General features: G+C 36.8%; 1 protein-coding gene across 2 annotated transcripts in view; it reads left to right on the top strand.

Annotated features, from left to right (window-relative positions):
* The window catches only part of si:ch211-186j3.6 (neural-cadherin), a 631,675-nt gene that overhangs the window by 174,489 nt on the left and 430,489 nt on the right, over nucleotides 1–26,697 (top strand). For both annotated transcript variants that reach the window (XM_051932159.1, XM_028809678.2), the window contains exons 2-4: nucleotides 930–1,127; nucleotides 4,558–4,783; nucleotides 5,776–5,980. In XM_051932159.1, coding sequence (XP_051788119.1) covers nucleotides 930–1,127; nucleotides 4,558–4,783; nucleotides 5,776–5,980 — 629 coding nt within the window. The remainder of the gene's footprint in view (nucleotides 1–929; nucleotides 1,128–4,557; nucleotides 4,784–5,775; nucleotides 5,981–26,697) is intronic.

Here is a 26,697-nt window from a genome sequence, read left to right as displayed (position 1 = left end):
TTCATAAGTTTAAAGCTCTCATTCAGAGACAGACTACAGGCATTAATTGCCCTAAGGATTGAAAGTGCTTTGTGGTTTTTGTTTGTTTTTTTTTCTCTTTGTATGATTGTTTTGCTTCAGAAGTTATGTAAACGCAATTTATTGTATAATTCTGCAATAACTAAAAAGTATGGCCCTTCAAAGGGCACGTGTCCTGTCCAATGTCACTTCCAGTCTAATGCCCACTGATGTTGAAATAGGCTCTGGAATCTGATAATTCAGGAAGTGGAATGATAGAAGATTTGATTCGTTTGGCAAGGTTTTATGTTACAACATTTGTACTTTTTTAGTATAGAGAAGTTCATCTAAATTTTGAAAAACAATGCTAAAGCTCTGGTGGTGATATGCTGAGAAAAGTGACACACCAATCCCATGGCTCTAGAGTGTTAAAATGTTGTGCTACAGATTGTCTGATATATTTCTTTTCTCACAATAAATATGAAGTTTCCATCTTAGTCCTTTTATATAATTTCTATATTTCTGTACTTTTCTAAGATGCCAATTATAACTGGAGGTCTTTGCTGAATGCAATAAGAACAATACTTTTTTCCTTTGCTGGTAGTATTTGTTTTTGAAAATGCATTATAGTGTGAGGCTAATCATTAGATATCGCAGTCTGAAAATTATGTTTTTTTGCCAAAAGAAAAACTCTGAAGCATTTCCATTAGACCCAGGTTACAGACTACTACCCTTTATTATAAATAAGTTTCATGTAAGAATGCACCTTAATATTATCTGATGTAATATTAAAAATAATATTTCCAATTCACTTAGCCATTTTCCTAAAAGTATTGTTTTTTTAGGTTGACTAAAGATTAAATCACCCATTATGTTGCTAGAAGTATTCAAGCATAATCAGTTTGTTTATTTGTTCTTCCCCATTTCAATAGGTCCAGATTGGTACTTGATGCGTGTTGAACTCATAGTCACAGATGTGAATGACAATTCACCAGAGTGGGCAATGGTGCCATTTCCATTCTTAACGGTGGTGTCTCCTGAAGCAGCACCTGGCACGGTGGTCTACAAGCTGATAGCTCGTGATGGAGATGAGGGGATCAATGGAGAGGTGGAATTCTTCCTGTCAGATGGTAAGTCAAGATCAGAAGCTCTATATTTAAGATTGACATCTTTTATGTTTTGACAGAGCAGTGGGATCGTAGTTAGTGGTATTGCTTCACAGCTTTAGCATTTTCAGTTCAGATCCTGACATGGGCACTGCCTGTGTTAGTTAAGCTTGAGCTTTTCCACATCTATGTGGGAACTGTCCTCCAGTTTTTTTCCCATATGCCAAAGATTTTGACATTCAGGTTAATTGGTAAAACTGAAGTAACCCAATGCAAGGCCTGTTTTCCAGTAATAGAGTGGCTTTCTTTTAGATGCTATCAGGATTGACTCAAATCTCCTGTGACCCTATTTCAGGAAAGCAGTCATTGGAAATGAATGAGTGGACTGTTTGTAAATTATCCATGGATACTATGACAGTATATATAGCGTTAGGTAATATATTTATTTAATGCCTTCTTAAGTTATTTGGGTGTAGGAAACACCTATCTAAACAACAGGAGAAGGTCTTCTCATTCAAACAGGCAAGGTATCAGTCCACTGTTGGGAATATAGACAGCGAAACTCTAATGTTGCATTCTATTTAATATCACATCTTCTTACAAAGTGTGAATTACAATATATTTTATGAACACTACTAATAAAAACTTCAAAAAATTGCAGTATTAGCACTATAGTTGTGTCTGTTTCTTTGTAAAAGCTTACAGGTGTGTGAAATGATTTGAAAGACTTAAGCATTGGCAGTCAGCTGTGAAATATGAGGATCAATATCACAGTAAGCCTCAAGACACAAAACTCCCGCTAGTTGTTAATCAGCTACCAAAGATCCCAATGATGTGGAGAATTGCCCTTGCAGCAAGATTTTATACACTTCAAGGGAGATTCACAATTCTTTGGCATCCTCTTGGAGATACCAGTCAGCAAGCAATGCTGATTTCTTTAACTTCAGACAGCAAATGGTGTCTCAAGTAATAATCATTGACCAGATAATAATAATGTCAAAATAAGACATTGTAGAATGGCCACTGTTATTTAAAGTAATTTATAAACATAATTTATATCAATTCTTTCTTTCAAATGAAAAGTAAATTGACCAGTATTTCTGGCATACTTGGAAATTCACAGTTACTTAACTGAATTTTCATAGTAGCTGCTCTAGGTCTTAAGCCTTTATTCACATGAGTCTTATTGATTACCTATACAGTTATTAAGTTTCCAAATTACCAGTTTATACTTGATTATAGTGTCCCTGGGGGAAAATGTAAAACAGATTATTTATTAACAAAATAGATGTACAAGTTTAGGTGGATCAAAAGGAGTAACCAAATGCACATTGCAGAAAATAAGAAATCCAATGCCACTGTGGGTTTTACTAGACACAATAAAGAACCTCTTCACCTTTAGGGTGGCAGGTCTACTACCCAACCAGCAACTACCATCAACTACTCCCCTTTTTTACCTTCCTGGCAAACTGAAGACACAAAAATAATAAACTTGGATGGTAGGCCTCCAAAAGGCTTCACTAAATGGCTTTACTGGCCAGGCCAGGCCTCCATTACCTTCCTAGAAAGGCTTCACTCCAGTGGGGCATAATCCCAACTCCACTGGCCTGCCTCAGGCCTTGCCGGCCCAACAGGAATTCAAAAGAAATGTAAAAGTTCTAAAAATGTATTAAAAAGCACCATAAATAGGAGTGTCACTATAAATCTCGTCTTGCCGACAAAAGGTGGCCTCTTTATCAAAAAAAGTTTTTATTAACAAAAAATAGAAAATTAAAAAGCAGGGCTCTAAAGAGCAAAAGAGACAAAAAGGAATTGCGTAAAAGGAAATCCTAAATAACAGAGTCCCAATACGTAAACCAGAAAACACAATTCTTAAAGCAGAGCAAGAGAATAAAAAAACAAAACAGAAAATCCAATAAAACAATACTCACAGCACCACAGAACAAAATGCTTGGATGCTGAATCCTGTCACTGACTTGAATATAAAGCTAGAAGGACAACACAGCAGTTATGACATCACGGTGGTCTGGCCTTTTGGGGAATGGCCCCCGAACTACAAAGAACACATGTAAACTTAATGAGAAAGTAAGTAATTAACTAATAATAAACAAAAACAACAGAAATAACATAAAATAAGAAAAATAATGATTGAAAGTGAGCAGAAACAACTAAAAAACACAAAAATATGCATAAATACACAACACCCTCACCCTCCTCTCAAGATACACTGGTCTATCTTTGTCCCAGTCAGATGACACTTGTTACCAGTTAGCTCCCAAACTTAAGCATGTTTTGCCATGATCAGAAGGAACCTGGAACTTTCAGGAATGCTTCTCAAAACTCTTGCGGCCATCATAAAGAATCCCAACACCACTCAGCACCCCCTCCCAAGAATCCCAACCCAAACCATCTACAACCATGTAGAGTACTAATAACCTGAAACAGGTAATTATGTGTTGTGGTCGAGTGAGGAAATACACAAGTCCAAAATAAATGGTGGGTTGACCCTTTTAATAACAGGTTGAGTAGCTCTGAAGAGCGATCAGCACTCATCTTGGAGGTCTATGTGATGATCGGCGCTTTCCCAAATGAGACGCCACCATTCAGGTACTTCTCAATTCTATAGGCCTTGAACCATAATGGGAGGAGTCACCCTCACTGGGAATCTCCTTGGAGCTGAGGGTGGAAAAAGAGATGATACTGTTGGTGGCAGTGCCCCGCCCTCTCCCCCATTGTCCAGCATTGTAGCACTTGCCTCTGATGAATCCAGAAGGTGAGCCTCTGACAAGCATGCGTGACTCCTTCCTGCTATCAAATTTTACCAAAAGAGTAGCTATTTCCAAGGATTCAAATTCAATTAGAATTTAATTGTCACATACAAAATATACATACAGTACAATATGTGGTGAAATGCTTAGTTACGTCCCTGCTGTGACCTTTACAACATGTTTAAGTCAAACTGGGTTTTATTTAATTCATACCAACAACAGCAAAAACAAATCTCTTTAGCACAGCTAAAGTGATTAGAATGTTGTTGCAGGCAATGATTTCGAAATTTTGGATTGGTCTAATATTATACTTTTGAACCTTAATAGAATTCTGATTGCCTGGATGTAATAGCTCTAAATAATGAACTAATTCTGAACAACTACTTTATTGGTGTGACCCTCTCTGAACACAAAAATGCTAACATTTGTGTGCTAGTGTGTAGGAAATATAGGGTTTTAGAATGTTTAAAGCAACTTTGGAATTTTCAAGAGATGAAACATGGTTTTTGATTGTTTGAAGTAATCATTTCACAATGATAATGATGCAGTACATGTAAACATCAGCATTTTTCTCAGATTTCACTGCCTCAGGTTTGCTATACTAACATCCTGACACAGACTGCCAGAGATGTTTACCTAACTGACTGATATCTGTATGTTTCTATTACATGTTGACTTATTTGTAGGTGGTGATGGACGGTTTGAAGTTGATAAGAAACGTGGCTTGATCAAAACAACTGGATTGCCACTGCAGAAGAACAAGGAATACCAGCTCAATGTGCTTGCTGTTGATAAAATGGGAAGTAGAAGTCAGCCAGCAGTAGTGTCTGTCATGGCAGGACCACGTGGGCCACAATTTACCAACATTTCCTACACTGCCTCTGTGCCTGAAAGTACCCCAGTGGGACAGCCGTAAGTATATTTTACTGAATGGGAAATTACAGCATCAATGCCAAATGGAACAATAGTGTGAAAAATGCTTTATAAAAATAAATTATTATACTTTATTTCAGGGCAGATTTGTTTGTTATATTCTTACTAACCTTAACAAGACTGTACTGTTAAGAGTCGGCTAGCACATTTAACATACCATGCCATCTTTTGTTGGCTGACAATTCATACTGTACATCTAAGTTGCCTAAGCCTAACCCTTACTGTTTTCTCATATTTGGGGATGTATTTTGAGGAGAGCTGTTCCCTGGTCAAAAACATTACTATAGTTACTGTTTTTTTTTTCTCTCAGAGCACAAAAATCACTTTACTTTGATTAAACAATAACACATTTGACATTATTTTACAAGAAAAAGTATTTAACCTTTGCTTTATTATTGGCATTTTCCATTAATCAGATTATTACAGTTTCACAAGTATTGTCGAACAAAACTAGTTATAATAACGAAAGTTGAAAAAAATGCAGAAAATCAATCCTTTAAAAAGAGCTCAGAAATTTCATAGTACAAACTTGTCATTTCCTACCAGCATGCTTTACAGATCACAATCTACCCTTCAATTTGCATCACAATTGATATTTCTATAATAGACTGGCACTTCACATGCTATACCAAGCCAACATGGCATTAAAATGTATTTCAGTCAAGTTACTGAGGCAAAAAATAAGCCTGAGTATACATTTAAAGAGAAGATTATGGCCTTTTATGTAAATAGCTTGAATTATAATGCTGCTGAGCAATTATAAATATTACTGTTTTGTAAGTCATTGAATGTCATTAAATTTATAGAGATGAAAAAATTGTTTAAGTAATAAAAACAAGCCTTTGAAATATTCTTTATACTCCTGCTACTATACTTTATGCTAATGATAGGAAAACTTTGCGTGTGCTTTAGATAATGACTTTCTTTACTCAATTGGCCCTGATCTGACTTGCCGTCTCTCCTTACTCCAGGTTTTTGACAGTCACAGCGACATCTTTCCAGAAGAGAGTGCTCAGCTACAGCCTCCTCATTAATCCAAGCAGTCTGTTCAGTATCCAGCAGGATACGGGCAAGATCAGTCTCACGAGAAACGTTGATTATGAGAACGATCAGCACCGTTATCTTCTACTTGTGAGAGCCACAGAGAGTGATGAACAGTTGAGCAGCGCTGCTGAGGTAACAAGAACCTTACTAGCTTAACTGATGAAAAAACTTTATGGTGACACAGTATCTAATCCATTTAACTGCTGGTGTAGGGCAATATGAGATGGCTGTTGCATAAGAATCAATTTAAAACTTGGTAAATGAAAGCAATGCTTGTATTGTGTTCTTAAGAGTTACTTATGAACACTGTAAAGTCACTTCTTTGGTGTGGTGCCTATTGACTCACCAGTACGAGAATACCCCCACATGTGATATCTGACTTATCTAGTAATGCAAGATATCAACATTTTTTGGGTTCAGCCCTATTTTTGCCCCTCTAGACCTGAAAAACCTAACTTTCAAGCATATTTTGGACCATATTTTGTGCAAGAAATTACACTCTGATGAGAAAAACTAATAGGTGTCTTTAGCAACAATGATCAGGAGGACTTAAAGTTGTGCATGCCACATCAACTGACCCCAGTGATTCACGTCCTATTGGCATATGAGGTGTAAGTTACTTTTTTCACAAAACATTGAATAACTGGGTATGACTAATATAGGCATGTGGAATGTTGTTTTATGCTATTTGGGGGTTGCAGATCACAAATATGACAATATGTTTGATATTTGATTCTTTATTGGTGGTCTTAGCCCCTTAGAGCCACTCCCATAAGGTTAAAGACTATTTCAAAGTCAGTGATTATGAATATGATATATTGTTTGATTTTTGATCCTTTACTAGAGATCTAGCCCTTGATGGACCTCTACCAGAGGGTGAAAAATGACAAATTGCTATTGTAATTGTGGCAAACTGCCGGGGCCCTTACCTGGCCAGGACACCTTCGGCACAGAAGGACCGAGGGAGAGAGTTTATTCTGGATACTGTCCCCCCCTCGGACCAATAGTGAGAAGCCCCCTTGGCTTGCAGCGAGGGGGAACCTGGACATGTACTGGGCCCTGTTTGGCAGCATTATTATCACACTGGGAAGTGCTGCTGGAAGAAGGTCAGTGAACATCTGGAGTCTAGAGTCAGGAGAAAGAAGGACCAGTGAGGAGGAGTGGAGTGAAGGCGAAAAGGACTTGCTTGGTGTTGTGGACAGTGTGCTGTTGTGAAAAGTGAAGAAAGCACTTCCCCACATAGAAAAAATAAACGTGTGCTATGCAAAATTTGTGTAGCTGCCTGTCTGTGTTGGGGTTGGGGTGGCTGGAGTGTCCCGGACTTCACGCAGTCAATAATATTTAGACATTAAACATTTCAATTGAAGCACACATTTTAATATTTCAAATATTTGATGGAATTATTCTAGTTTATCATGTACTTCTATTTCATGAAATAAATCATTACACTTTTTATGAACGCCCTGAATTAGGATGGCTTGTGCTAGTTCAGACTTTTCTATGACTGATTTTAAGTCTTTTGTGGAATAGTTGAATTGGCACCTTCCCTTTAGGATTTTCTTCTGGTACTGAAGTTGTTTCTGCCATTCCAAAGTAACTGGATGGATATTTTTTTACCCAATCAGTAGTTTAGCTCTTGGATTTTATATAAACCCACGATTCAGCAATCATCTGAAAATGATGATACCTTGTACATGTAAGAACTCTTATAACTGTATGTTTGTAAATGATTTGATCATTTGTTTCATCTTCTTTCCAAATGGTTCTCTCCCAGTATGCATTTTTGAAGCACTGCATTATATTTTTGCATTTATTTTTATTTTTTGATTTTATTAGACTAGTTTACCAACTCTTAGTTGTATGGAACTCTGCCAAACCTCTTCTTATTTAATTTAATTACAGAATGGATTGCATTACTGTAAGGTTTGTCTCTGTACTCGTTTTAGCAATGAGGAACTGGGAAAAACAATAAATTCCTGTTAAGATTTGCACAAAGATTGGGTGGGAGTTGATTTGGTTTGAACCTAGTTTTGTAAAACTTAACTTGCTTGTATGGATTGTTATTTGATTTTAATAAATTAAATCAAATGTTAAAAAAAAAGATTTGCACAAAGATGCTATGAGAATTAATAGAGAAGAAACGTTAAATAATCCTGACATCAAAACAAACGCTGTGCTATTCAAAACTCACACCTCAAAAAGCCCTGGTGTACATCTGTGTGGAATTTGCAAATTCTCCCTTTACAGTATGTGTCTCTGTCTGTCTGTGAAGGTTTTCCCTGGATCCTTTAATTTCTTCTTACATTCCAAGGACCTGTAGGTGTGGTTGCTTTGTATCTTTGAAGAGAATTACTTTGAATAAGAAATGCTCAAATGATGCTAATTTTTTTGTATATTTTATATTTTTACTGTTATTTTGTTGACATCATATCATTGTCACTGGTGATGTTTTCTGTATTTGCTTTCATGGGCACTGCCATTTTAGAGCTTAATGCAGCTATAATGCATTATGTTTACAAAGTAAATTTAGCCTGTAAAATTATGGTGGACTTTAAACATCTGACCATTATTTTTCTTAAAAAAACGCTTTCTGAGCACTGTTCTTTTTAGAAAAATCTGTTTTCAACACTATTGAAGTTTAAGCACTATTACTTAAACTTGATTATTGATCTCTTGTCTTACTGTGTTTTGACCATGGTTATATTTGACTACCCTTTTGTTAATGACTTTGAAATCTCTGACTTTCTATTAAATGAAAGTGTCTTTCAGGAGTTAAATAGAAAACTTCTGACATTCCCAACAGAATGAATGTGTATGTGAGTTTTCCCTGTCATGGACCATCAAGGGATAGTTCATGCTGTGGGTTCCACACCATGCAATCCTGTATTGCAATAAGTGTTCAGAAAATGTTAAAATCAAAGAAAGGAATGCAAAAATCTGAGGCCATCTATATGAAATACACAAATGTAAATCATAAATGGATTGCTTATTAAATATTTTATTTTCAAGGACAACTGATTTCATGTTCATAGACAGCCATTTTAGCTTAAACTTTCTCTTTTCTGTGGATTAGCACCACTTACTCTTTATCAGTTCAGAGTAATACAGGAAAAGGTAGGGTGAAATGACACCTTTTATTGGCTAACTAAATAGATTACAAATGCAAGCTTTCGAGGCAGCTAAGGCCCCTTCATCAGGCAAGGTGTAGCTGCCTCGAAAGGTTGCATTTGTAATCTATTCAGTTAGCCAATAAAAGGTGTCATTTCACCCTACTTTTTCCTGTATCAATCTATGGCTAACATGGTTCAACACTCTACTGCATCATTTCAGAGTACACAGTGTTTCTTTCATTTCAAGGTGGCAGGAACCAGAAGCTGTCTTGACATCATAGGAGGTAAAACATAGACCCACTCTAAATATGGTGAAAGTCCAGTACATCACACACATTCACAGATACCAGCAAATTTGAAGTGTCAAAGAAACTATACCACCCCGAGACAACTTACATATACAGAAGGAGAACATGTCAACTCTACACAGACAAGGACTGGGCCAGAAATAGAACTAGACCACAGTGCTAACACTGTGAAATACTTAAATGTTTTTATAGTGGGATTTTTTTGTGATTCTGTTAGAAAGTGCAAAATGCTGTAAAATACCCATTCACATCCTTAATGTTTTTTTTTTTTTTTTGCCAAACTGTGCTTTTAACTTGTAGCAGTCCAGTCAAGTATTATGTAGGAAGTTCATTTTTCTGAAGTCAACAAGCTTGTCTCCACCAAAAAAGAAAGTTTTCAAACACTGTCTCAGTAGAAAAGCAAAATATCACATGGAGAGCATTTGACAGCAGCTTTTGCTTTGGTATACCATTCTCTTCCATTAAGGCAGCCCCAGGAGTCCAACAAAAGACACAGGAAACTTGGCTGCCTACATCCGACACCACAACATTCAAAATATACTTATTTTTATTTCAGACTTTGTAGACAAAGGGATTGAGATAAATATGGGGAATGAATGCAAACTCCACACAGACAGTGACCAGGACTGGATTTATACCCTGGAATCTGGAGTTGTAAGGCAGTTGTTGCCCTCTTGCTATTTAATATTTTCTATTATATTGCCTTTAATGAATTTTGCTACAATAATTGAGAGACATTATCATTTATTAATCTTACATATACTTTAAATACTTGAGGTCATGGAGTTGGAACAGGAGTCGCATTCATTGGGTAATTCATAGAGTGCACTATACCTGAGGGAATGTCTTTTGACTGTGTAAAGAAGCTATAGGTCACAGGTAAAAATCAAACTCAGCAAAGCTCCAACTTTAAACCACACTCTAATACTCCAATCCATGTGGCCTGTTATGTTTCAGCAACAGTTTCATCCCAGGCTTAAGTGTTTGTTGCATTTTATTGTTGTTTTTGAATTATAGTTTTTCATGTTTTTTGGTTATTATATAGTTTTTGTTAATATTAATTGTCTACATGAGCTTCAAGTCACGTTTTGAGTTGTCCTCCACCTTCATATTCTGTTGAAGGCATAGATGAGTCCCTCAGAAGATTATTGATTGTTGGAGAGTTGGCATTGGCCATTTCTGATTATTGGACTGGATTTTCTGGTTATTGTGGATTTTTTTGATGTATTTGAATTCTGCTTTTTTGGACAGTGGTTTAGACTTGTTTGTCTTTGATTGCTTTTTTAAGAATACCCCTTTAGCCTTTTTTTCTTGTTTTGGTTGTTTTTTTACTTCCTTTTGTGAATATAAATAAATTCTTAATTTTTTAAAGATTTTCAGTTTAATTTCTCCTCTCAAGCCAGCGGTTTTACAGTATTTTCCTGTATTTTGAACATTCAAAAGCATGAGCCACATTTTAGGCCCGAGGCAGCCTGGAAGCCTCTCTGTTGAGTTAGGAACCTGGCTGGTTGGCAGATTTATAAAATCTGACATGCACACAGTTTTGTGCAATTTACCTTTATAAATTGCAATCTTTTTATAAATGTGTGTACGTGTAACGTGCCTTGACTATTCTGTCTGGTTGCCACCCTGAAATAACCGTAAATGGACCTCATCAAACTTATACATATGCAATTATGATGCTGCTGAACTTCATTGGTTGGTACAGCAACCTCCCTCCTGTCACTGAAAACCCACCACCTGAATTCAACAGTATGTGCCTGCACTCTGAAACTGACCATACAAGATCATGTGTGGCATTATATCACCTGTCCTATGCCTTCTGGAAAGGCATAAGCTGCCAGAGTCTGAGCAGGTAGCTGCTACTACTTGACACATACTGTATCATGATTACTGATCCAATGAACAGTATAAGTCATATGAAAAATTAAGGGTTCAACCAGTTACCTTACCAAGAAGGCAGCCATCGCATTAAGTGTCATCATGTCTGCCAAAGCTACTTTGCCTCAAAATAAATGAATCACAGGTTGACAGAGGTCACCGTGTCATGATGTTTATCAGTCTCATCTTGACAGTACAGATGACTTGTGTGTTAATAAAATGTAACTGCTTATGGTTAAAAAGTAAATTGCTCTAATTACATTAGGAGAACCTGGAACTGCTGCAAATTGAATTTTTATTTTGGAAAAAACATTTTATGTTTTATGTATGTACACCCCACCATACAAAAACTGGATGTAGCACCTTCATGTTCAATTACTGGCTTCCAGCACAGCAGGCATGGTGGAGTGAAGCTTGGCTGAGATATTAATGACCCATCGGCCAGTGGCCTGAGAATATTAAACTACCATAAATGTGATATCTTCATAGAAAGTATTATGTCCAAGTAGGAAATTGGCAAGTCCAATCAAAGGACAAAAGGTTAATGGCTTAATGGTTAATATTTTAATTCATAGTTTTCAGGGAACTGAACACAAATGCTGAAATGTTAGAACTTTTGAAACAGAACACAAATCACAGCCAAGAAAGAGAAAACTTTTGTGCTTAATTCTTAAACAAAATCATGCTTTATTTATATATATATATATACAGTTATATAGCCTTTCTTTTATTTTAATATTAAGTTCAAATGAGGAAATTCCACAATCACTAGCCCTTAAATAAGATAGCTTATGACATGTAATCAGTCAATACATGAGCAATGGCACCATAGCAACGGGAAAATATTCACTGACACAAAATGTGATGCAACAGAATGACATGAACAATGCAGCATAAAAACCAGTAAGCAATAATAAAAATACATTTCAGAGGAAACAAAAAATTTAATTATTCCAAAATTCCAATACTGGTCAACAATGACTCAAAGCAATGTCATAGAACTACAGTAAAATATTATCAATTACATTTTTGTTCAACACTACAGCCATAAAAAGTTTATATGCCAATATGATAATGTTATTAATTAAACTAAAGAGCAGTTTTAGCTATCACTGTATAACTACTGGAGTCAAGATGAAATGTTACACAGTCAAGTGTACATAAGAGGACATGTAAGAGCTAGTGAGCAATAGGTGGGCTCATATTTTAGATTTATTATGATGTTGTGTTACAAAGTAGTGTTCATTTGTCATTTAAAATTATGAGGCATTTAAAAAGGTGTTTACCCTCTTGGTTTATCTCCACATACACAATAATGCAGATGGGTTAGTTCATTAAATAGCAAGGCACATACAAAGGTAAACCACTAAAATTGACATGACAAAGGGAACAAAAATCTCCACTTTCACCATTGTATTTGATTACAAATAGCTTCTATCAGATTAGGTACCTTATCCACTTGTCCATCTTTATTTCTTACCTCCCTTTTGTCAATAGCCTCTTTCTTCTGTCAGTCAGCCTTTAACTTTAAACACCCTTCCAGGATAACTTTCAGAGCACAGGTGTAGTGTACTTTGGATACAGTGACACAAGACTAGAACTTACTTTTTTATCCACTCGTCCATCTTTATTTCTTACCTCCCTTTTGTCAATAGCCTCTTTCTTCTGTCAGTCAGCCTTTAACTTTAAACACCCTTCTAGGATAACTTTCAGAGCACAGGTGTAGTGTACTTTGGATACAGTGACACAAGACTAGAACTTACTTTTTTGTCAACTAGCATCTCTGTGCACCTTCACCTTTAAAGAACACAGGTTCAAAGATGCCCTCACAACACAACTCCTTAGTGGCCAGCCTCAAGGTACCCTACATTCAGCCAATTTTCTTAAGGGACAATACAATCGCAGTCTTCATAATTAAGGATCACATGCTGCCTTTTTAGAGCCCATGCATTAGAGAAGAAGAGTTGGTTTCTTGCTGGTATTCTGTGGCCTGACCCTGAAATGGGCAACAAGGTCCCAGATATCTCTGACTAATGACTTTTTCATGCTACCTTTCAGTCTGGAGGTCTGACCTCTCCTGGGTTATACTTTTTCTTCAGGTAATTGTTTAGACATATCTACCACTTGCATGCGGTTCTCTTGCATGCACAGGCACTTTCTCTTCCTTCCTTTCTAGATGCCTTCTTGGATGACCTTATAAACACTGGGTATAGAAGTGAGATGTATCACCTTCAATTAGACCCTGTGTTTCAATGCAGGCATGCAGAGGTGGTGCTTTTTCACTGGTGTATAGTTTTCTATAGCACAGTAACCAGTCCTCTGACAACTTGATGGAGATCTTACCTTGGTAATCTCTTGACAGCAGGGGTTCTAATTACGGGGACTGGCATGGTACTGAACTTGAATTCTTCTGAAGAGATGCTAATAAGTACCATCAGCATAAATTAAAACCACAAACAGTGTATAAAAGGACCAATTGTGTGACAGCTACATAATAAAAAAGGCACAAAACATAATCTGAGGTGCCAAATAGAGTTAATAGCAAAGGGGTTAGAATGTGACAATGAATGGTTATAGAGAGAAAACATGCATCAGTGGCATAAGAATTACACCTTTGATTCAGCTTTACACTCTCTATGACAACTACTTATTTTCTGTCTCAGATGCTCTCAGTCTCAGCACACAAGTGGTTGGAATATCCAGAAGTTGTTACTATGTACAGTATCTTGGACTGGAGGTCCTTAAATGTATCACAACCACATGAATGAAACCAGTTAAGGGCACTGACTGATAGCACTACCTCTGTTTCTAGCTTTATTACTTATTGTAAAAACAGTTACTTAGAGATGTATATATTCCCATATTTACTGAATTAAAGTGGAGCGGCTTATTATGTAGGGTCTGAAAAACTATAAATATATAATGATGTCAGGATTTTATCTTCTTTGAAAAAAGATCAGTTTCTTGTTTATGTATTTATCATTGAGGAATGGTTGCATATAGTGTTTCAACAAGAATTTCTGTAATTAAGTTAAGTTTGTGTTTACCATTATTTTATATAATACTTGGGGGCTTCGCCCAATGCTCGCTTCGCTCATCAACCCCCATGTCTGCGCTACGCGCCATCAACTTCATGTCTCTGCCGCTCGCAAATAACAAAACTTTAAATTCTCGTGGATAGGCCTCTTCATTGGGAAGAAACACTACTTTTCCCTGATGGCAACACGAATTACACGATCCACAAGTCTCCAACTTAATGTTTAAAGCCAAACAATATCTACATACTTCTGTCATATCACCTATGTCTATATATTCGATCTCTTTTCGCTTTTACCTTTTCGTCAATATCGCAATGAATTTTGATTCCGTGTTTGGAATTACATCATGACAACGCAACGTATAACTGCCCGTGAGTGAATATCGTTTCTTTCTTTCTACACGAACTGTGTCTGACAATAGCATTCACACAAATGAGAAATGATTGAACCGTGTGCATGGCTGTAAATGTTTTAGATGTGGGCAGGACTTTTCCAAATCTCTTTGCATAAAGTCTTGTCTCGCTGGGCTTGAAGTTTTCTCTCATTTCACTTTCACCAAAACAACCAATCTTTTAATTCTTGCAGATACGCCTCTTTATTGGGAAGAAACACTACTTTTTCCTGATGGCAACATGAATTAGACAATCTACAAGTCTCGGAATTAAAGTATAAATCCGAACAATATATTCGATCTCTTTTCATTGTTCCGTTATTTCACGGAGTAACAATTTCCATTTGTTTTGTGCTAATGCGATCTTTACTATCATTTTTTTTGAGATTTTTGAGTGTTCGTACTTCCATTATCTCTAATCTGCTCTGCATGTGAATTGCGCCAACGTTTTTGAATTCTTTATGACATTCTACTTTGTCATCTACTCTTTGTCTTTTATTTCTGGACCTGGGCGTGGTTACATCTCTTGGTACAAAGTCTCGTCTCACGGGACCTGAAAGTGTCTTTCTTCAAAAGATTACATCTCACCGCAGGATAAAAAGTCTCGTCTCCCAGGAATTTTTTTATTATAATAGAGAGATATATTTCATTTAAGGGTAGCACAGTAGTAGCACTACTGCCTCACAGTAAGGAGACCAGGGTTTGTAATACCAGGTCGTACTTGCATGGAGTTTGCACATTCTCCTTGTGTCTGCGTGCTTTTCCTCCCACTGTCCAAAGATAGGCAATTTAGGTGATTTGGCAATGCTGAATTGGTCCTAGGGTGTGTTTGGCATGTGAGTGTATGTCTTCGCCCTGTGATGGGGCTGGTGCCCTGTCCAGGATTTCTTCTTGCCTTGTCCTCTATCCAAGTTGGGACAGGCTTCAGCAACTCCTCCATGACCCCTGTCTGAATTAAGTGGGTTAGAAAATGACATGACATATTTAATTTAAAGAACATCCAATAATGCCCTATGAAAATGTCACAGAACGTGTTTAAAAAAGAAAGACATAGTGATGCAGGGGTTAGTGCTGTTGTCCCAAAATTCTGAGTCTGGGCTCAGTCTTTATGTAGTTCACAGTTTGTATCTGTGTATTCAGGAGCTTCATCCCACATTCAAAGATTTTAAATTTAGACTGTGAACTTTATCACTGAGATGGAGACTGTTGCTGAGGGTAGTAGTTACCTGTTCTTTTTAGCTTGGCATGTCTCCACTAGAATCCTCTCTAAGAAAATCAGATCAAAAGTGAAGTAACATGCAATGGATGACTGTGAATATGAGTGAGTTTGCCCAGACTTGGGCTGTCCTTAGATGGTTCTTGCGCTGAACCTGATGCATCCAGGATAGGCTCTGACCACTTACAACTGTAAAACAGAATAAGTGGATATTAGATGAAGAGCTGCTCAAGAATTTGGAGATGATATTTTTATATATCAATGTTTCTTCTAGTGAATAGCACCCTTTAAAAGGGTGTCTCTTTTTCTTTAATTTTTCTAAGCCATTGCAGTATTATGCATTCAATCTTTAGGGCAATATTCCAATGAGATGAAAGACATTTTGTTGACCTTTAACCTTTTAGATTTCATCCTGTGTATCTACAGTTCTTTTTCCTTTCTCTTTTTGAAAAAACTTAGTTACCTTTCTTCTTGGTGGGCATAAACCATCTGCTTTGTTAAATTACTTGTTTAATAATATTAAAGAGAGGATAGCCATAATGCCCACAATCAATGACATAATAAATAAATAAGTAATATTCCATCAAGGTCATATCTGAAAAATGCTTTCAAAATACTGTTTTAACAGAGCAAGGCACTTAACGTGAAGATTCGTCAATCTGACCTTGTTCAGGAAAGCAGTGCTTTCTTCTGAAATGAAACCTACATCCTGTGAAGTAAATGCACGGCACTTTAATCTGTATGATTTCAGACTTCCTCTGAAAGCAATTTTTAACTGCTGGATGTCCACATTATTGAAGAAAATGCATTTAATTTTCCTTTCAAGCCACAGCTTCAGGTTATAGGCTTTTAAAATTGAATGTGGCAATTACAGCACAGCAGTTCCACATTTTCTTTAATAGTTAGTATTCATAGTCGTGTATAGATTATATCCTGCCCTTTTTGTAACTTGTTCCACTTTTTTGTTATTCTTTTTAGCGTTTTCCTAATTAGAAAAACCAAGTAGGGAATAAATGAGTCTATATTCAGCAGAATTACTTTATACTTTTCAACATTTAGTAAAAACAAGAATTTTTATTTTTTTGACATCACACTAAATATGTGAAAAATGTCTTTTTGCTCTTTTATTAAAACTTTTATGTGAAATACAGAAAATGTTTAAATAGTTTATTAACTATGTAGAGAAGCTCAATGGCACAACTGTTTGCTCTTCTGCCTCACATCCTACAGGATCAGGGTTCATTTCCAAACACATTATTATCCTACTGGAATATAGCTTACCTGTTCAAGATGTGTCATAATGGTCTTTCTTTTGCATCTCCTGTTTCCTGTCAAAGACAAGTCTATTTAGTTAACTCATGTTGTTCAGCTGGCCTTCTATGACTGAGTAGTAAGTTGGTTCAATCTGAATTGCCCTATCTGGGCCGCTTCTTGTCTACAACTTTGTGCTGCCAGTATATATTATACATTATGGGCAATAGTGCATATGTATTCATATTACCATAATTATTATTATAGTGTTTCTTCCTGCTTAAGAACATTGTACTTAGTTTTGTATATCCTTACATTCCAATCTTAACTCAATGTAATTCCATTCTTTGGAATGCACCCAAACCATCAAATAATTTTGTCTTTACCTACTGTTTGAAAGACACATCTTATCAGTTTGTTCTCCCGTTTATATAGTGTGAGTACTTCTGACATGCTTTTTTCTTCTTTACTCAATGTTGTTTTTTCTTGTGAAAGATGATCAAACCTCTAACTATATTAAGGTGACCTGCAAGTAGGTGAGAGAAAAGTACAAGTGGTTAAGTGATTCATTTTCATCTATGGACAAATGGATTTTTAGCAGTAGCAGAGTAGATTATGTGTTAACTTACCTGGAGTGGAAAACTAATTCACACTGAGTGAAAAACAAAATCATAAAACAGCATCCAAAAGAATAGGCAAGGAATTAGCATAGTGAAGTTGATTGTCTAGCTGATGCTGAAAACCTGAACATGAATGTCTTGGAAGCCAACCAGAGCTTTACAGCAAGAATGGCATTTCTGAAATCACTGACAACACAAACAGTTAATGATGAACTCAGCATTAAACACAAATTCAATATGTTCTAAGCTTGTAGAGGGCACATTTATATGTTGTGTTCCTGCATTATGTACACCTTAGATTTTCCTGCCAAAAGCACACATAGCTCCACCTGGGAAATATGTTCAGTAACCTTAGAGTTGGTGGGGAAAAATACATGGTTTGAAGGATCACATTAGGAACCCAATAGGCAAGCCAAAAACTGGATTAACTCTGTTTGTTTAGATAAGTCAGATATTTCATATTCAACTTTAGTCTCCCCATGCTGTACCGTAGTCAGTGCATGACCAAAATCAGAAGCACTAGTTCAGCAACATGATGAGTAGGTAAAAGTGAGACAGAGGTCTAAGAAATCAAAAAATTTTTTTCTGGCATTCAGGTCAACAATTCGTTTCCAAAAGATCTGTTTAGGCTGATAACAAGAAAGTGCTCGTAAATGGTGATTCCATAGAAGTCCAAACTATGTCAACCCAACAGTTACTGTAAAATATCTCTGAAGGCTAAATCTATCTGACTTTGGGGCTAAGTTGGATTTCCTGGTCAACTATGATATATCCATTTCTTTTTGATGTATCCATTGCTTTACATCAATATGACATAATAAAGAGGAACTCCATATCTTTGTGCACTAAATCTAAAAGAAAATTTTTGGTGCTTCATTGTATCCGGCCCCTATCAAGATTAGATAAAGAGAATGTGGTGTATAGCAGATTAAGTTTCCCTCACTATTGGTTAGAGACCTAGGGCCTCATGTATAAATGGTGCATATACACAAAAATGTTGCGTATGCCCATTTCCACACTCACTTTGAGATGTATAAAAACTATACTTGGTGTAAAGCCACACATATTTTCACGGCAGCCTCACACCATGTGTATGCATGTTTCTGCTTAGTTTTGCAAACAGGCAGCACCAATCGTCAAAGCAGTGCTACAGTTTCTGTGTTGTTTCCCTTTCTCTTTTAGATTCACATCCATAATTCAAGCATTATCAAATACAAAAAATTTATTGCATATCATTTACAAATTTAATTCACTTGATTTTAATCATTCCGTGCGCATGGAATGCCAAACTGTTCCAGCTACCATATCTGCTTTAGCATTGTTAGAAGACATCACAAATGGAAGAATCAGAAGAGAGCATGTATTTACAGATGATGATGACTGGCTTCTGCCTCATGTTCGATGCTTGCTGGGACTGGTGCAACCCTGGATAGATTGATGGAATAATTAAACATGTATGACAAAGTTTTTTCAATGTTCTTTAAAAGTTTTGAAGAATCTGCGTTCTGAGCTTTCAGCTGGTTTTACATTTATTACAGATGCTTATTGTGTGGTGATTGGTTACGTAGAGAAAGAAAATGGAAGGACAGGAATTGGTACTTTTGGCATCTACTCTTTGTCTTTGCAAAAACTTATTCCATCCAAGGTCATGCCCATCCCAGTAAGCATCGTACATGAGGCAGGAACAATCCCTGGACAGGGCGACGGCTCATCACTACTGCTGTGCCACCATGCCCCCACATATCTAATACATGCTTTAATGCATTTCATTGTAAAAATGATATCAAGTCTACATCTTAGTATTGTAAAAGAGAATTCTGTTCAGAGAGCTGAAATGTAATGTATTCTGTGTGGTGATCAATGCCTGCGCGTTTCTGTCGGGGTAAGAGAAAGCCCGTTTAAGAAGCACATGGTCATTAACGACTGGGTCGAGGAATATTTAGAATGCTAACTGCTTAGAATACGAACATGCTACTTTAGTTATGATGGGGTCTGAGAAACTCCAGCAAATTATTTCCATTGTAAGATTTTTACAATGTTCTACTTTAATGACAATGTAAACTAAGAGATTAAAGTGGAAATTTCGAGATAAAGTTGACATTTCGACTTTAATCTAAACATAGACCTTCTTTTCAGTCAGTGGGCTTCGACTCACCTTTTCACGGAAACTTTGATATCTGACCACTTCTTTTTTATTTTGAGCACTGTGCAATTTCTAAAGTTGAACTTTTGAGTGCCTCTGCCATGCTGTACCATTCCATCAATTTCCTTTTCTTATTTATACCACTGCTTAAGCCACCAAATAGTATGTTTTTCCTTGCTTCCACTTCACTGAGCAGGACCTCCATTTCGCATTTGTTGAAATTTTTCTTTTTTACATATGCTTTTGCAATTGTCTTTTAACAAAACACTAAACAGAAGAGGCTATTTATATTTAGTTGCATATTCAAATAGGCGTAATTCTGTGAGAAATCGGGGTGGGGCTATATGTGCATGCTTATATCTTAAAATTCACATTAATTGGTATTTATAAAGGGAAAGAACTTTTCTAGCACACAGTTTTATGCATTTAAATTGTTTTGTACATACGCACATTTCCTGTTTTGTCCATACGCCATGTTTTATTGTGAATTCTACACATGGCGAAATACATGAGGCCCTTGGTGTGAAAATTAAAGTATAGTGTTTGCTAATAATTATGTTTTTTGGAAAGGTCTGGATTTTTTTAAAAGGGATAGTCTTCATCTTAACTGGAGAAAATAAAAAATATGGCAGTAATATTGTCTCAGTGACTAAACAGAGCACCATCCTACCTGTTATTCTTCTTTAGCTGCTGCCCAGTATCCCTGTTGTGGGGCATCTCATGGCATTTGTCAGTTTCTAGAAAGCAAAGGGAAAGACACAGCAGAGCTCCGGGATAAAGAGTTTTTCTCTGAGCTGGCATTTCTCTGTGACATCACGAGCAATCTTGATGTGCTGAAACTGCAGCTTCAGGGGCGGGACCGTGTCATCACAGACATGTACGCTGCAGTGAGGGCTTTTAAAACAACATTTGCCTGTGGGAAACTCAGATGCTGCAAGGAAACCATTTTCCTTGCTGCCAAACCATAAAAACGAAGATATCTACCGCCGTGTTCCTAAGTGCACAGTTTGCAGAAATGTAGGTTTGAACTGCTTAGTAATCCGTCTGCAGTTGACGTGGAAAGCGCACCAACTAATCTCCAAATGAAGCTGATTGAACTCCAGTGTACTGACACGCTGAAGTCAAAGTAAGACGCTGTGGGCGCTGCACAGTTTCCACGTTACATTCCTGATACAATGCCTCAGCACCATACCCAAGTTGCTCAAATGCTCTCTATGTTCGGCAGCACATAGCTGTGTCAGCAACTATTCTCCTTGATGAAGATGAACAAAACATCACACAGGAGTCGTCTCACTGATGAACACCTTCACTCAATCCTGAGGATTTCCTCAGCTCAGAGCCTGACCCCAAACATTGATGAACTAGCATCCAAGTAGAGATGCCAGGTATCTGGCTTGGACCAGTGTGTATCAGAGTAGATCAGAATGTAGCAAACTGAGCTTGAATGAATGTTTTCTTTATGCACTTTTCCTTACTACTTCAAGGCATGGACTTGAATGGTTGGATTTTCATTGAAGGAAATTATTATTATTATTGTTAGCCTGTGAAAAAAAGATTACCATTGAAATGTAACTCAGAAGGCTTCAAATTGAGAAAGAGGCATAACATATTTTTTTACATTTTATTTAAGAAATTAATGCCACAAATGTCTTTTATTTGACATTTGATTTCACATGTCTTTATAATATTAAGCTTTGCTTTTTCCAGGTTCAATGTTTAAGCAAAGCTTAAGTTTGTTTCCATAAGAAAAGGTTCATTGTTATATCTGATGAGAAGGAAAAACTTCCTCAATTATAGCCATTTTTTCAATAAATTTCAAGGTTGGCCCACGACTTTGTTCAAGTTTTTAATTTTGGCCCACTGTGTACTTGAGTTTGATACCCCTGGTCTAGGGTGTTGATGGAGGATACTGAGAATTTAATGTATGCATCTATTATTAGTAGGATATACTACTGCTGTGTGTTATTCACAGGCTGTTTAAACCATTTTGTATGCAGCTTTTAGTTTTAATTTAAAATGCTATTGCAGGAATCATTACAAGAACTAAAAAGTACAAACACATAACTCCAGTTCTTAAGTCTTCACATTGGCTTCCAGTTAAGCTTAGGGCTAATTTAAAAACCCTCCTTCCTCCATAAAAAGCCTTAAATGTCTAAAACCCTGCTGACCTATTTGAACTATCATTACACACTAGCCAGAGCATTAAGCTGTCATGAGGCTAACCTGCTAAAAATTGCAAGGGTCAATAAAACAACAGTGGAAGAATTGCTTTTAACTGCAGGACCACCTAAGCTGTGGAACAATCTGCTTGCTTATATAAGACATGTTTTGTTCTGATATCTGTTTCTTAGTCATGTGTATAAATAAAAAATTAAGTAATATGATAATTCTGAACCATTACTAACCCTCATCTATTCTGTTTCACTTCTCTGTGTCCTGGGGCCTCATGTATAAACAGTCCGTACGCACAGAAATGTTGCGTACGAACGTTTCCACGCTCAAATCGCGATGTATAAAACCTAAACTTGGTGTAAAGCCACGCACATTTCCACGGTACCTCATACCTTGGCGTATGCAATTTCTCCGCTCGGTTTTGCAGATTGGCGGCACCCAGCGTCAAAGCAGTGCTGCTGTTCCTGTGTGGTCTCTGTTTCTTTCTTAGACCCACATTCCTGACGCGGCTTTATAAACACACTGAAATTAACTGCATATTGTTTATTAGTGTAATGCATCTGATTGTAATTAACCTGTAGCAATATAATGGTCCAGGGAATAGCCATAGTATTCCAAATACCATAACTGCTTTAGCATTGTTACGCTCACTGCATCTTCTTCTTCTATCAGCTTCTCCCGTTAAGGGTTGCCACAGCAGATCATCTTTTTCCATATTACTCTCACTGCACCACTCAGAGTATTTATATCACTGTATCTGAGTGGGGAATCACAGCAGCAGCTGATCGGAAAGAGAATTATCAGTATACAGTTTCAAGCACACACTACCTCAAACACAATGCATCAAAGCCATTCCTGTACGGACCTCGCGTTTCAGAAACAGTTTCATCCCAAGAACTATAAACGCACTCAATCAGTCCATCAAGTGCTCCTTGTAGAACTGTTTGTACTTATAAGTACAATTACCCCACTGTAAACTTGCACTACAGTTATAATATTGCACAACCTGCACCACTTTATAAAGCGCGTATGATGACGATATAATTTTTATGATGAAATGCAGCAAAATATGTTGCTTATAGTATACAGATAAAACTTTAATTTCATTTAAATAATCTGTATTGTTAATAATTAAACATGTGAGGACACGGTACGGCAGCGCTAGCTCAGGGATAGCTCCTGCCTTGCGCTGTATTATTGCTGGTGCTGACGCGACACTGGAAGGATAGACGGATAGAATAATAAAACATGTACTACGAAGATATTTCAATGTTCCTTAAAAGTTTTGAAGAATCGGCGTTCTAAGCTTGCAGATGGCTTAACATCTATTACAGAGCTGATTGTGTGGCGATTAGGTATTTGGAGAAAGAAAACTAAGGTCAGGAATTGGAGGTTAGTATGTTTGAAAGAGACAGTACTTCTGTAATAAATTATTTCATCGAAGGTCGCACATGGCTCAGCAAGCCTCTTGCGTGAGATATGAACAATCACTGCGCTACCGTGTTCCCATGTTTAATAACATGCTTTCATTCCTGTCATCATGAAAAAGATATCACGTATACATCTCAGTATTTTAATTATTCATAGAGCTGTAATATCATGAATGTAATGGATTCTGTGTCCTGTCGGAGAAAAAGAAAGAACGGAAGCACGTAGTGATTCACACACATAGAGCACATAGAAGATCAAACACAGAACAAAGCATTTAACGTGCTACTTGAGAAACTAGTAAAATAAACGATTTTAAGATGAAGTTTATGATGTTCTACTTTAATGACAAAATAAACTACGTGATTAAAGTGGAAATTTCGAGATTAAAGTTGACATTTCGTGCTTTTTTCCCACTGTGTGCCTATTTTTTTTCTCTGTACCCTAATAAGCTTTCATATGACACTCAGACGGTCCGCTGAGAGTCGCCTTTTCACGCCGACTTTGATATGTGATTTCTTTTTTATTTCGGGCACTGTGCGACTTTGTGAACTTGAGCTTTCGAGTTTCTCCGACACTATGTCACTCGATCAACTTTTTTTTGTTGATTATACCACTGTTTAAACCAACAAATAGTACGTTTTTCCTTTGCCTCCACTTGGTATTCGCTGAAATTCTTATATTTTCCCCCGTGCTTTTCCCATTGTCTTTTCACAGAAGGCTATTTATATCGATTTGCATATTCAAAGAGGCATAATTCTGGGAGGAGTTGGGGCAGGACAGAAGGCGCGTGCACATGCGTTACTTTTCATGCTGATCGGCATTTATGTAGTGGAAGAACGTGAAAGTTTGCGTACGCACAGATTCCTGCATCTGGATTTTTCTGTGCGTACGCACATTCCCGCTTTTGTGCTTACGCCATGTTATAGTGTGAGTTCTACGCACGGCGTTATACATGAGGCCCCTGGTTTGGCACCTAGTGCCATTGTTCTACTTCCAAGCTGTTTTGCTGTCCAAGGAAAGACTTGAGAGATATTGAGAGCCTTGGAATTAAAGGATGTAGAGATTCTATTGTCATACATCAGCCCAGACTATCCTGTAGAATACCCAGGAGGGATAGGCAGCCAGTGGGCCAAAGTCTCCAAGGCTGTGACTGTGTCTGAGTTTGTCATTTGACTTTACTTTTATAATTGACTGTGAACCCCCTAAGATGTTTATTTTTTCCAAAGTTATTCCTGACTGGAGCTTTTATTTTGTTTCTTCTATTGTCAACTTGCTGTAGTTCAACAGTAATGTTAATGGGTAGATATTGTTTATTTCCATTTATGCTAATCTGCTTGGAACTCATTTGTCTTCCTTAGTAATATCTAAAGTTTATAATTACATTTACCAATGAACGTTTTACTGTGCTAGGAGCTTGCATGTAATGAAGAGTGCTGTATAAAAATAACCTGAATTGAGTTGATCATTATAACATGAATTCTACAGCACAGTCCTTTAGATTTTCTCCTGAAGATCCTTTCTTAGGAGTTTAATTAAGAGCTCTTTTATATTTTTAAAGACATGCAATATTTGGCCACTGCATTTCTAATCTTATTCTCATCTTTTAAGTGAAATTAGCAAACCTAAATATGAAAGACTGTTTCACAATGTTTGATACTCTCTTCAACCAACAATACTGTAATGTTGCCTCTCTTTCTTGCCTCTTGCCTTCAAGGTGTACATTTACTTCTTATTTTCAATTTCTCCCCAGTATATTGCAGCATTTTAGTGATTATCATGTTTGGAAATGTTAAGAATAGGGCTTGGAATTGATAAATAAAATTAATTATTAATCACATCATTATATGTAATTAATTGTGATTACTCACATCTAACATTAAAACATATGATTAAAATCATAGATTAAAATCATAAATAAGTACTTAAATCATGAAGTAAATAAACACTGAATCACAAAAATAATGTAGAATCAACACAAGTTTATTTAAAAAAAATTTAGGTAGCATAATTTAAACTTTAACAATGAACTGAAAACTGAACTTTTAACAAAATACTACTTAATCAAGTACAACCTGAATTTGAATGCCTTCCTAAAAGGCAAGTTTAAAGGATGGCAGTAAGAAAACAAGGGCATTATAAGAACCTACAAAAGTAACAATAAAATAATGTAGAATCAACACAGGTTTATTTAAAAAAAATTTAGGTAGCATAATTTAAACTTTAACAATGAACTGAAAACTGAACTTTTAACAAAATACTACTTAATCAAGTACAACCTGAATTTGAATGCCTTCCTAAAAGGCAAGTTTAAAGGATGGCAGTAAGAAAACAAGGGCATTATAAGAACCTACAAAAGTAACAATAAATAAATTGTGTTAAACTGTGTAAACATGCCATTTGAATTTTTTAAACAATTCAATCCCTCAACAACTCAGTCTTTGCAATAGGAAAAAATGTGTAAAATGGAAATTTTAAACGGGGCGGCTTGGTGGTACTGTGGTAGCGCTGCTGCCTCGCAGTTAGGAGACCAGGGTTTGCTTCCCGGGTCCACCCTGCGTGGAGTTTGCATGTTCTCCCTGTGTCTACATGGGTTTCCTCTGTGTACTCTGGTTTCCTCCCACAGTCCAAAGATATGCAGGTTAGGTGCGTTGGTGATCCTAAATTGTCCCTAGTGTGTGCTTGGTGTGCGTGTGTGTGTGTGTGTGCCCTGCAGTGGGCTGGCGCCCTGCCCGGGGTTTGTTTTCTGCCTTGCACCCTGTGTTGGCTGGGATTGGCTCCAGCAGACTCCCCGTGACCCTGTAGTTAGGATATAGTGGGTTGGATAATGGATGGATGAATGGAAGTTTTAAACAATTTTTAAAACATTTATAAACAGACCTATTCCTTTTTTTAAACTAAGACAGTTACTCAGATATACCAGTCTGTTTATATTAACAGAAGACAAAGCAACTCTCTTTTTTTGGGTGATGTGTCCTGAAAGGGAGAACAGCCTTTGCAGGTGATGAGAAGTACTTGCATGTGATGTTTGCTAGCCTGGCATGACCCTGTTGTTTTTGATGACCACTGCAGAGGGCACTCATCCATCTGAAGTGTGGCCACTGATTTATATTTGTCCTGACTTTTTTGTATAAATTCAGCTTCATCAACTGTATCTATACCCTTTCTTAACAAACCACACATGGTTGAAACTTACAAGACTTAAACAGATTCCATAAATTAACAATATTTTACAAAATGACATAATGAGTAGATATCCCTGTACAATATGATGTACACAGGTGCCAACCC

Source organism: Erpetoichthys calabaricus, chromosome 9 (assembly GCF_900747795.2).
Source record: "Erpetoichthys calabaricus chromosome 9, fErpCal1.3, whole genome shotgun sequence".
Classification (NCBI taxonomy): Eukaryota; Metazoa; Chordata; class Cladistia; order Polypteriformes; family Polypteridae; genus Erpetoichthys; species Erpetoichthys calabaricus.
This window is presented reverse-complemented; position numbering and strand designations above follow the sequence as displayed.